The sequence below is a fragment of the Scatophagus argus genome, chromosome 7, assembly GCF_020382885.2.
Source record: "Scatophagus argus isolate fScaArg1 chromosome 7, fScaArg1.pri, whole genome shotgun sequence".
Classification (NCBI taxonomy): domain Eukaryota; kingdom Metazoa; phylum Chordata; class Actinopteri; family Scatophagidae; genus Scatophagus; species Scatophagus argus.
The window spans coordinates 14844602-14858174 of record NC_058499.1 but is presented as its reverse complement, the minus strand read 5'-3'; the positions used below and the strand labels follow the sequence as shown (position 1 = coordinate 14858174).

The following is a 13573-nucleotide window of genomic DNA, read 5'->3' as shown; positions in this document are numbered from 1 at the left end:
CCACACTGTGGACACACTCCTTCTGCATGTGTTTGTGACATGTAGATAGAGGTGGTGTTAACTTGGATAAGACGTGATTGAAAGGAGGTTTTTGCCAAAACATTGTTGCTATCCTTCTGGAATGTTTAATCTCGTTTCTTTCTTTTAGTAATCAAAGCGTATGATTGGTCAAGATGCCCTGTGATGACTGAACTGGAGACTTGGTCTAAGGATTTTCCAGAGTAACAGCGCATACCATTTAGTGATGGATCACCATGGCGATGTGACGATATGATGTGGGCAAAACGGGCCGTGTTTCACAAGTAGGATGTTGCAATTAAAAGCAGTACATTTGGCTGAGCTAAAACACCATATTCTGATGATTATTCATGATAGTTGTGAGTGAGCGTATGATTGTGTGTGTGTGTGTGAGACTATGTGTGTGCATGTCGTGGGAGCCATAGCTGGACAGAAAACTCATCAAAAATAACTGGCCATTAGATAAAAGAGTTAGTTTGTTTATGATAGCGGTATAGCAACCACTTTATGTTTGTGTGCATGTATAGGTGTTCACGCACCCACACCTTTTGGTTTTTGTAGATAAACAAAATCCCATTCTATTCCTTGGCTGGTTCTTTTTTGGCAGAAACCTTTTGGCACTGTGTGGTGCAAATTTATATTTTGGACTTTTCTAAATTTCATCAAGTCATCAGTACTGAGGCAACAGAAATAAGCAGCACACTTCTGTCCGTTTACACTTGGAAATATGTTTTTATAGCAGAAAACTTGCTTGTATGTATTCGTGTTTACGGTATTTGTATTTACACCCCTGGCCACTTGGTGGAGCCTCCTCATCTTTTAGGTAACTGAGACCTGAAGGAAAGTCAGTGTAATCAAGTTCAGGTACTTCTGCTTTTCTTTTTTTTTTTACTGTGCCTGTGTTCATGTGCTTTTGTGGAACATTTTAGCTTATTTAAATCTGAGAAGGAAACAGTGTACTATGCTACAACAACCTCTCGTGAGTTACATAATAAATGTGATGTTGTGATATATGCCTCACAGCTGTAGCTCCTCAGCTGCTTTGAACAACTGTAGCAAATAGCCGTGGTGGAGGAAATATTCATATCCCTAAGTGAGAGCAGCTACATGTTATAAAAATATTCAATTAGAGGTAGAAAACAAAATTTTGCTTAAGTACAAATATTAAAGTATGAAAAGTAAAATGCCTCCTGTCACCCTATATACTATAATGTGTTATTTGATTGATTACTGGTAACCCCCTTTAATGCATACGCAGCACTTTCCTGATTTCCATTTTTATCCATTTTGTATGCTGTTGAGTTGTTATATTTATGTCAGTGTGTCAGATTGTAAGACCAACATGTGCTTAGTGTAATTCTGTAAATTTGCAGAATAGGCTTAGCTGGTAAATATAGGCTAGTCCTCAAATTTATATAGAAGAGTACAAATTTGGCTGCAATATTTCTCTCTGAATACAAGTCTCTCAAATGTACACTCGAACCACTGTACATAGTTATGTTTCACCCCTGGCAAATGGTCACTGTCATCCTCATCATATCCATGTGCGGTCCTGGCACCCTGTCTGTTTCCCCCTCCCGGTCTCAATCGCTCTGCAGGTGGGAGGGTTCAGTGAGGCCACTGTAGCTGCAAGACAAAACCATCTCTCACCTCCAGAGATGGAGGCAGCTGTGACATCTGGCTCATCATGACTGCGGCATCAATGTTAACTGGAAGTAATCCACTCTGTATGTGTGTGGGCGTGTGTGTCTGTGTGTGTGTTCCCTCTGCTGGCACACACACACAGACTGCCACATTAACAGTACAGCCGAAGACATAAGGTCTGCCTTCAATATGGTATGTATGTCACTAACTTCCTCAGTTTTTCAGTGGAGCCAGGTCTATGCTGAAACAAGAGTCTCCTCTCCCAGTTTCACTGAATCATATCTTATTCAGTCAGGCATGGCGGCACAGAAGACAGCGGATGGTTTTCATTCATTGACAGTGTAGATTAGCCAGGAGCGCTAATCTGATAGCTTTGCCGTGGGCTTCAGATGTGAATGAGAAGGATTATAAAAGCTGGCATCAGGAGCTGCTCCAGCTGCAGCACTGAAACTGGTGGTTGCTACCAACAATGTTCTGAGATTTTCTGACTTTTCAAAAAGGCTCACCATCATTCCTGTACTGGGTATCTTGGATTGCAGCCAACTTGTATAAGTTTTACCGAATTTACAAAAGATGAGGTACATTGTCACAATGTTGAGTTAAAACCCTTCTTCTACATTCACACTTCAAAATGGTTTAATTTGTCTGCTTGTTTGTTATGTTTTGACAGCCTTTCTGTGTATATCTATATATATATATATATCTATATATATATATATATATATCCATTATCTCTCAGATATCTGAGAGATAATGGATTTTACCAAAACTAACTGCATTAGTAGCATTAGTAGTCCTACCTCATATAATAACCGCTTTAATGGTAATGCAACAGTTGAGAGAAGAGAAGGATTTGACTGCTGGACTGTTTAACCTAAATTGCACTGACAACCTAATCATGTTCACTGCAGCTGCAGGAAGATTCCTGCCTTACTGATATGTTTAAGTGCTTCATTTGCATTCAAGATCATTTCTTGACTGTATTTGATACTTCCTGCCAGTAGAGGACAGTAGCTGCCTAAACAGTTACTCAGCTTTCCTCAGAAGGACTAAAGCACCTTCTCGTACTGCTCTGACAAGAACAGGTGTTGAACTCTTGAAATCATGCTGTTTATTTGACTGCCCAATATTTCAGATCAGTATGGTCAAAGTATAAACATTTAGTCATCTCGACAGTTGTTGCTGTCTGTAGTGCTGAACTCTTAACTCTATAAAAACACTGACTGGTGGCTTTAATTAGAACCAGAACATTTCTTTTGAGTCGGGCCTGTCTGGAAATGTGTTGTTGCTGTTGGAGGAGGTATGAGATTATGTGGATGACTTATGTTTATGACTTGTGTCTATGAATAAATTGTGTTCTTTTAAGCTATATTCATGATACAGTTTTCCATTTCCAAAGGGTGGATGTTTGGTGTGGTGTCCTCCCATGCAGATAATTTTGGTTCGATTCACCCAGAGGCTGAAATATCAAACACACTGTCAGCATCTTTTCGTTATAAATTCAAATCCAAATACTTTCCACCATCCACACTGCATTCACTGGAGCAGTGACACTTTGTTTTGAACGCAAAGTTATCAATGCTGGTAGCAACACAAACAAAATTCAAGTCATCTCCATTGTAACAGGGGTGGAGTCTGAAAAAAAAATTATCTGCATGAGCAGCTATTACTTGCAAATGAGGAAATATTTGGGTGACCTGTCCTTTAATATTTATGCTCTGTATCTTAGATAAAAATGTGTACTTGGTGGAAACTGGCAGTATCACCATTCAAAAGATTACGACAGATTAAGTAACAAACTGGATTCAGGAATGCTACTCATGTTACAGTTTTTCAGTTTTAATGTTCAGTTTTGTTACGATTAACTGTTTAAATTATGTCTTTGAGTTTCTAATAAAAATATTTAGACCAGTGTATGACAGTCAGAATGAAATGACAATCACCTTGCTGATGAGCAAAATGTCTGCCTAGTGAAGAGCTTCTAAGTAGTTTTCCACCTGACTTGTTAGGATGTGAGTTATGGCCACTTCTCTGTGACTTTATATGCTGTGTGTGCATAATATTGCTGCTGTAATATTCCTGCTCATATAGTTCATCCTAATATCCCAACATGTAATGAGAAAAAGAAAGGAATAAAGGAATGGTTAGGTCAGTACAGCTGAGCTGAATTCAGTTCATTTAGCTTTGGATTTATCAGCATGAAGGGCCCCTGTAGTGATACAGACAGGCTTTATTAGACTATCAGACCATAGAAGCCAAATGAAGCATTGGTGAGGAGAATCATTACGATGCTCAGAAGGCGGCCTTCTCCCAGCCACAGCCACAATTATTAATTTTTTGTATTGACTGGAAGCACCCTGCTGGTCTTAACCCCCCCCCCCCCCCCCCCCCCCCCTCCTCCCCAGGTTATTGACCGCTGTGCCCTCAGCCCAATGAGTTTCTTATTACTCTCTACTGTCTCTAACCCTCCTTCATCTCTCCTCTCTCTCTCTCTATTTGTTCCCCATTATAGGTACTCAACTTCCCACCCCTATAAAACAAGGATAAAGTGTTTTAGCACACTCACCTTTGCCCTTCCAGAGGTTTTTCCCTCACTGTTTCTCCATCTTCCCCTCCTTTTCTTTTGCAGCTCTCAGTCTGTTACTTTAATTCTCATTAAGATGCACTCTGCTTGTTGTTCCTGACAGAGTGAGGAGCACCGCTTGAACTGCAGAGTGCAATCAGGAGTGACAAACATTTCCATATAGCCACATCTAAAACAGGATCCACCACATACACAAAAACATCCATCAGCATAGAAGCGCGAGGTGAGGCGAGACGAGGAATTAATTTGCACACCGTTGGAGGAGGATGTTATGAGGTATATTAAGGTTGGCAATTCCTATAACCTGTCTCTTTTCGTCTCGAAGTCTCATTTGTAGTGTGGGCTTGGATCTCTTTATAGAGATTCAGAGGTTGTAAATGTGTGTCTGGCCTTGATTACGGTGCTGCGGAGAAAGACATGGAGGAACATCATCATTAAGACTAGTCTGAGGATAGGGGCGATCAATATTAAGACCTTTAGGAGAGAGGCTCTGTCATTTTCTATTAATAATGGGCCCTACCGTCTGCTGTAATAATGTTATTAGGGGAACTGGAAACAGATACTTCATTCACAACTAAATGGCTATACGTGTGCATGTACAAAATCAGTACATATACAGTATTCTCTAACACACACACACACATACACAGACTGTCTGAGGCCAGCTCAAACTACCCTTGCCTAATTGGGACTGTAAAACAAGAAAAAGTAGACTAGGTCAGATCAGAGAAGTCTTAATGGAACCACTGGAGAGGTGGATGAGGAGACAACGAGAGAAATTGGGCAACTAAATTGTTAGATGGGACAAAAGAGAGACAGAGAGGAGAAATAGGATAAGGACCTGAAAGGACAGTTGGAAAAATCAGGACAGAAGAATTGCGTGAGTAAATGGAAATGAAGAGGAAAATTGGAGAAATGTGTTACCTAAAGAAGAAGACATTAAGGATTTTTTTATTTCTAATATATAATATAGGCTACATGTAGCTGCACATGCATGTATAAATGCTAAAATAAAATAAAATGCAAGAAAGTAAACAAAAATCAGAGAACAAGAATACAAAGAAGTCCAAAGTTTTAAGAAAAATCTTTTTCTTTATTAAAAGTTATTAGAAGCATTAAAATAAACTGCAGCAGTGGCTCCCCTTAAAAAAAAAAAAGGAAAAACTGATGGAGCCGAGAAGTATTTTAATATTTGAATTTGACCAACGTACATTGGTTAGTTTCATGTTTCATAGTTTCTATCTTCATAGTTTCGCTTTATTGCTTTTATTTTGTTGTTGTGTGTTTTCTTTTCTCTTATTTTGAAAGTTAAAGACGTGAAATGTGGTTTAGCGGTGAACTACGGTAAACCTCGGGATATCTGCAATAGCCAGAACAGTAAGGGGGAGTAGAATATGAGTTAAGCTGCAGTTAAAATTAATTTTCTATTTGTAGGTAGGTTTTGAGTTTATTCTTCTGTATGTATTAACGTTATGCTAACGTTAGCTAAGTTTGTGTCGCTCTCAGTGAAGAAACGTCACCTTAACGGTTACTTGGAACAGCATGGAGTGGAAGGTGTTTGTCTACATGCTGCTTTATTTTGGACCATTTGATTTCTCACGTGTACATACAGAGTGACGATTGTGATGACATTTTAAGGTGTGTCTTTTCTCTAATATATGACGATACAGTTCACTCTGCGTCATTCACGTGTACATATTTAGCTCTGTGTTGGCTAGCTCTACCCTTAGCTCTGTGTTGGCTAGCTCTAACCTTAGCTCTGTGTCAAACACACAGAAACAGTCAGTTTTCCTTTATCCAGCTGTGATGCCACAGCATTAGACGCGAAAGACAAAGGGCTCTCCAAATGCTGCACTGACAGTGAAATCAGTCTCAGAACTTGTCTGTGTCTTTCGTTCCCTGTCAGAAGTCTGTCCTTTTTGCATCATAGGTTGTTTATGTTGTTTTGCTTAAATAAATATCGCTAACCTAAGTCTTGCTAAGCTCGGTAGTGTTAGACCAGTCTTGATTCTGTCGTCTTTATAGTTTTCACATGAATTAGATTTTGCACAGCAGACATTTTGACGTGTCCAAGAGGGACAGTCACATGTGCAATTAATAATACTGACTCCAGCAAGTAACTACTGGTGATGTTAAAAGTCACCCCTGAGTTTGACTGGTCAACTAGTCCCCCTCTGCAGGGATGTGTTTTTCATGTGTGAAAAATAGGAATAGAATTTGGCACAGGAAGCAGGTTATAATTTATTCCTGTGTTTACACACTACTACGTATGTATGTATGTATGTATGTATGTGTGTGTGCACACTGACTCCTGCTCTGCAGTTTTGTACTCTTCTGTAGCCTGTGTGACCTCTTGTGGGAGTGCAGGCAAGCTATCGATCACCAAGTCTCTCTGAGTTTTTTTTAACCACTCGGGTACAGCAGCACTTCACCTCAGCTCTCCCCAGATGCCCCTGACCATCGGCTCAGAGCTGAGCCTTTAACCGCTAAAATAGATTCCCAGTTTATTCAGTGTAGTACTTTGTCTTTATCTGACTTGGATTCAATCAGGTGTTTTGTTTGTGATGCGTGTCAAGTGTATCTGTGCTTTTGTTAGGGGAAAGCAGGGAGTGTTTATGTGCCTGTCAAGTGAGAAAAACAAGGATTGTGTGCAGGACAGTTATTGAGTGTCTCGCCAACTCGGACATGATGTTGCACCATGTTTTAAAATCTTCCTGTTTCTCTTGTAAAGAGGATTGGATTGTGAACACGTTGCTTTGTGTTTGTATGTACAGTAAGAGTCTCAGTTTGCATGCCAGCATGCCTTCCTGAAGCGGGACTGCAGGGTCGTTTGCACGTAAGAGTTGAGTGGCTAAGCTTTGTGGGGAGAGAAACTTTTGTCAGCCTCCTGGGAAAGTGGAGATGTCAGGCCTAATTATGCCTTCCCACATCAAGCAAAATGGTTCCTGTTGGTTTCTTCCTGTATCTACTCCTCCCCCCAAGCCTTATGTTATGTTATGTACGTGCAAACAGTGCAATACATTCAGCCCTGCCCAGAGTACTGCTTTGTATTATGTGCTGCATGTCACCAGGCATGTTACATGTCTGAGAGTCAAAACTGAACCATTTTCCCAAGACTGGCTGTTTAGTTATATCTGGCTAGTTTTTAGACACTTTCTGTTTTCTGTAGGTTAGTGTTGAGCTGGTTGTTACTATTACGGTCAAGCTAAAATCTTTAGACTGGAAAGAGTTTATTGCTTACCACTTAGTCAATCAGCATAAAATTATTTGCCAACTGTTTTGAAAATAAATTAATTGTTTTGGTAATTTGGATAAATTGTTTGTTAATATCTCAAAGCAAATATGCTTTGCTGCAAGACATTAAGCTCACAGAAATGCAGTGATGACACCAAACAACACCAAACTATAATAATGCAAAAATGTGATGACAGATCAGTCCAAATATCAGTACACTACCATCTTAGATAAAAGTGGAAGACTGACAACCAGGCCAAATATAAACTTAACTACAGGACAGTTAACCATCATGCTTGTGTCTGACAGAATAAAAGTGAGGCACAATGCAGGAAAAGGAAATATCAATATGGTGTTAAAATAGGACAGTAGATATTAATGTATGGCAGGTGAGACTTTAGTGAATCTCATGTTTCTGTTTTGATTAATGAATATCTGCTTTCTTATCTTCTTCTTAGCGTGTAGTTTGCATGCTGGTTAGTTTAGCCTCAGGCTGGATGTTGTTTTGAGGAAGAAGGCTTATCAAGATGAGTGACAGGTGTTGGAGTGTGATCTTGACCTGCTGGGGGCATCGAGGGCAGGATTAACAATTCATATATCTACCTCTTGGAGGAAAGTGTTATTATCAGGCTTGCATGTTCTGCATTGTGGTTTCATCCAAAGAAATGTCTTCACAAAGATGGAAAGATGAACAGCACCCCTGCCTGCGCTGTGTTCAGTGTTTAAACAAGGAAAGACCAAAAGAGGAAGATGTTTGAGGCTCATTTTAGAAAGCATTGATTGGGATTTTGGTATTAAGGTTAGATATTTAAGATTTGTTTAAGAATAAGAATATCTTAAGTTTGCATTGTATGTGTATAGTGTGTGTGTGTGTGTGTGCGCAACTTTAAATATCTACTCGCGACCTATTGGAAATCTGCAATCACTGACATGAAGTTAAAATGCACATGTACAAACACAGATATTTTACACTGGAAACATATGAAAAGATACATCCACATTAACTTCAACTCGTGCCCATTCTGCAGTTCAAGTGAAATGAAATCCAGCAAGTTAAACATTTTTCCTAAAATGGAAATTAAGATGAAATTGAACAAACTCTCCTCTGAATATGAGGTTGCTGTGTAGTAGGTAAAGAGCAATCATTTTATATTTGAAAAACCTAATTTAAAAAAATACATTTGAATCAAAGTTAATCCCAAATTTTTGTCAGTTAAATTAGGAGAAAACCCAAATCCTCTGTGGCCTGCTGGTGATCCCGCATGAACATGTGATTACTGTCAAGACAACAATCAATTGTATTCAAAGTTGTTCAAATTAATGTCTTAGGGTTACTTACTAGGGTGTTTCAGCTTGAAAACATATTTTCATAGTGCACTATTTTGACTGTTATTAGAGTAAGAGAGTTGCACACAATATCTTTCCATATTGCAGCCTGTTAACAAATTTCAAATTGTCGAGGATGGATTTGGTTAGCTTTGGCAATGTTTTCATTTGACATGACAGAGTTGCTTTTTCTAAGTATGTCTTTCATTTCTGCTGCACATTGCATTGTAAGACACACATGTCCTTCAACAGCACTTGGTTTGGGGGCACTGTGTTGACATAGAGAGGCTAAAATGTATGTCACATAAACTACAATATCTGTCTTTCAAGTCAAGCCAAGGACCTCTGTTTTATGTTTCATACGGTCAGTTGTATAGACGACACCATAAGACACCAAAATCACAGTTAGAATAGATATTTTTGATTAAATTGTTTGAAACCCAGAATCAGTGTTGCAGTAGTAGAGCTGCTGTGTATCAGCCAAGTCAACAGCTGTGCAAACAAATTTGCTTCTTTTGTGTTCCTAGGCAACAAAGGTATTAGATTAAATTATGTATGCCACCAACTACCTATACATCTCTCTTTGTAATACTGCCTTCATGTCCATCCCTTGGTTGTCTATGTTAAAATGGAAGGCTTTACTCGGATCAACACACTGACCTGATGTGACTTAATGTTCACTGTCATGCAGACAAAATCATTTATTGACCAAAATGGTGACACAGTTGTAACCATTTCTCCCACATTTGGATCCAAGCATGCAAACACTCAGTGGGAGCACTGTTAACTCACCCAGTAGTAACAGAGCAGACGCATACATGAGATATTGAACATATAAATTCAACAGACAAGTCAGCAGAGACCCACTCTTGCAGTGCGTTGATTAATAAGGTGGAGGCTGCTGTGATGGAGGGAGTGCCAGCAGCTCTGCAAGTAACATCACCTTGTGTTTAGCAGCTGCTGCAGGGAGGAATGTGGAGCTGATGGCTTGAATGGGCCACCTTGCTGAGTGTTTTTTTTTTTTTTTGTTCTTTTAGGATCAGTTGATGGGCAGGAGACTATGTGACCAGCGTGTGACCTAATGTAACGTCTCACTGAGCAAAAGCTCCACTGATTACTGTCTGCCTTGATGAGTTTGTGATTGATTGTGGCTGTCATCTTTTTCCTCTTGACTCGTTATACGGTTTTTGGAAATCTATAAACTTAAATCTTACCCAGAATTTTTCCTGCTTTGTTGACACGGCCAGTTACAAATCAGTGTGACTGTGATTGCAGCATCAAGTTTGACTCTGAGGTTGCCAGATTTGCTTATTTGAAACGGTATAACAATAACGCTTCTTATTGTACCCTCCTCCTTCACACTCAGCTCTGCCCTCAGCTGAGCACTCATATCATGAGCGTGTGTTTCTGTGTTTCTGTGTTGCTGTTTGTTTATTCGCTGTATTCAGACCAAACCTTGCCCATGACACCGCTCAAGGCGTCCTCACTGGCGTCTGCAGCTGTGAGCTCATCAGCCCTCCATGTGCGATTTAAGTGTGTGTAACGTCAGTGTGACATATGCTGCTGCTGCTGCGTTTCACGGTATTTCTCTCTAGTCAGTGACGTTTACACAAGGTCAAACAGGGAGAGCATCTGGTGGGCGAGACGCAGAGTATTTGAGGAATGTCGGGGAGCATCTGGGTGAACTCAAACACACGCAAACTCAGAATTACAGACACACATTTACAAATGCCTTCACACACATAAACATTTACTTTCTACTCGTACAGACTGTCTCTTTCTCAGTCTCAGTCTCTTGCACACAGACAAGCGTTCATACAAATGCACAAACACTCCACTGCAGTAACAGCAGCAGCAGGCAGGGGTTGCTGCAGGACTGTGGAAGCTCTCTAGCCAATCCACTGGCAGGTTGTTTGGAGCCTGGCTTCCCACTGGCACATCTCCTTCTCTTCTCTCCTCTTTTCTCCCGACGGTCGTCGTCTCTCTGCATCTCTCCATGTCCCTCTGCATCTCCCTTCCCCCTCATCCTTGTCTTCTTCTCTGGGATTTAAATTGGCTGCAGCCAGGTGCTGTGTGTGTGTGTGCTGGAGCAGCGGTGGAAAAGCTGAGGCAGGAGGGAGGACGCTGAGGTTTAGCCGAAACAGCAGAAGATGTGCATTTGATTACAAGGCTAGAGGACGCCTGGGAGGACAGGCTGTCGTGGATGTATACCGGTGGAGAAAGGACTGCTTTTATCAACATCTGGGCTAGCTGCCGATGAGGTGCCTGCTCTGCACTGCCTTTCCCCTCACCCTGTCTGTCTCTTCATCTCTCTGTGTACATATATCTGTGTGTGGTGGTGTGCATGCATAAAGAGGTCTATGTCTTCGTCTGTGCACGTCAATGATATGGCCTATGTCTGAATACATAGCTGTATGATGTAGTGTTTACCCATCTGAAAACTGCATTAGTCCTAATCATGTCAACGAAGATCCCATCCTGTCTTCCTTTGTTTTCTGGCTCTCTCTCCTCTCCTTGCTGTTAGTGAAGCAATGCACAGCGCTTCACAGCCTCACTAAAATGGTGTCAGTTTACATAAGATGTTATTCCAAAAGGATTCATTATTGCAAAATCACAGCATCACCTGTGTCAGCAGCAGACAGGCATCTGCATGTGCAGTGTGAGAGCATGTATAGAATTTCCTCTCTGATGATATGTTGTATGTTCTCTGTGACGGGTGTGCGCTGCATTAATCTCAACCGGTAGGCCAAATGCTGTCAAGTCAGTTTGGCAGGAGGTCGCTAGAGTATGCATGAGTGAGAAGACATGTTTTTCATTTGTAAATGCATGGCATGTAACCTTATCCCTCGCGCTGTCGGATGTGATAGTCTTGCATACCGAATGTTGTGTGGAGAATAAGTTCTCCTCCTCTCATCCTCCTGGGCTTCTTTGGTTTGGGATGAAGGGAGGAGAAACTATTCATGGACATTATCATACACTGTGTGTGCAGCATAGATATGTTGGCCTGCCTTCGCTCATGTTTGTCATTTATTTTTACTGTGTTGCTGTTCAGTGGCTTAATGAGAAGGCAGAGTAGAGTAAATACCAAGCATTGCCAAAGAGTCAGAGATGAGGTGGTGTGAGCTTCTGTCCTCTGTAGGCCTTTGTCATCCAACCTGCTGACACCGCATATTTAGCCCCAAGGGGATCACTGGTGTACACAGTTACTATGATCTGTGTGTGTGTGTGTGTGTGTTTGTGTTTGATGTCAGTGTGTGTAGTAGCCTCTACTGTTTTGCTTAGGTGTGAAAATCAGTGAAAGCTCTGAATAAGACATTTTCCCTCATCTTCAACCACAAAGCTTGTTTTTTTTCCTTAAACAACCTTGACACGTAGCTCTCCTGCTCCTTCACCTCTTCATTCTTACTTGTCATTTTCTGACAGATGTGACAAGATGTATGTAGTTGAGTCAATACAATGTTTGCACATAGAACATATTTAAACTGATGATGAAGGGTTTTCTTATGCCTGCACCATTCCACCAAACTGAAATAGAGATGTCTTCAACCTGACTTTCTTTGGCACCTCTGGAAACTTTGGATTTGAGCAAGGGATGTCAAGTATTGAAGTATTGATACTTTCTCAGTACCCAGTGTTCAAAACAATTCAATATCTACATTTGTTAGTACTAAAAGTGTCAAAGCTATAAAAGACAGATCTCCAGTCAGATTTTCAACCCAAGGCTGCGCATATATGAACATTATGTGTTTTGTATCAGCACTATGTGCAGGTTGTTAATTTGATATTCGATATTTAAAATTATTCATTATTCTTTTCTTTTTGTGTAAGATGTATTGAATATTGTTTTTCATACCAGTATTGTTTCAAAGTTTAAAATTCTGGTATTGTGACAACCTTAGTTTGAGCAGTGTTTGGCTGCACAGCATGACTGTGCAATGTCTCGCCTACTGGGCAGGCTGCTTGTTCTCGGAGTCACGTTGTTTCATCGAGTGTCGCTTGCATCGTGATTGGTCTAGAGCCCACCTTTGTATACATTGAAGCAAAAAACAAGATATCACTCCAACATAATGTCACTCGCCAGGCTTGTGTGTTGTGTTTATCAAAACAAAACACACTCTAACCTGTCTCTTACTGTGTTTGTTCTCAGGGGGGGTGGTTGACAAGGATTTGCGGCACTACCTCAACCTGCGCTTCTCCAAGGGCTCCGTGGACCACGACCACCAGCAGATCATCAGAGACAATCTCTACCTCCGCACCATTCCCTGTGAGTCCCAATCACTCTATCCTCTCTCCTTCTTCTGGGCCTCCCTCCCTCCTTCTGTTTGTCTTTCACTTCTCTTTGATCTCCTCATCTTTTCTGTCTCACCATGTGTCTTTGTCTTTTTCATTGTCTTTCCCTCTTTCTCAGATAGTTAGGTTTTCTCCTCCTTCCTCCTCCTCCTCTATTTCTTGTCTTTCAGTTTTCCCTCCTCGTCCTCAGGATCTTGCCCTTGTATTTTTTTCATCAGACACACGCTCTTTCTCTCCACCACTCACCGTCTATCGCTCCTTCTTTTCCCTCAATCGTCCGGCTGCTGAGCTCTCAGCCTGAGGTTTCCACGGCAACCACCCTCTTGTCTCGAGGCTTGCATTGCCTTGATGCCCTACCCTGTTCAGCACACGTTAGACATGCACAGTGCACACACACACACACACAGATATACAACGATAACACATCTCTCTTGGAAGCTTTAAGAAGATGTTTCTGGTATTTGTATGTGATAAATT

General features: G+C 40.9%; 1 protein-coding gene across 10 annotated transcripts in view; it reads left to right on the top strand.

The window, feature by feature from the left end:
- Positions 1 to 13573, top strand: part of LOC124062071 (membrane-associated guanylate kinase, WW and PDZ domain-containing protein 2-like) — a 76018-nt gene that overhangs the window by 5863 nt on the left and 56582 nt on the right. For 6 of the 10 annotated variants that reach the window (XM_046394539.1, XM_046394538.1, XM_046394537.1 and 3 more), the window contains exon 2: positions 12954 to 13070. In XM_046394539.1, coding sequence (XP_046250495.1) covers positions 12954 to 13070 — 117 coding nt within the window. Of the gene's footprint in view, positions 1 to 5540; positions 5885 to 10341; positions 11068 to 12953; positions 13071 to 13573 lie in introns of those variants that run through there. The other 4 variants (XM_046394542.1, XM_046394543.1, XM_046394541.1 and 1 more) reach the window with 4 other exon arrangements.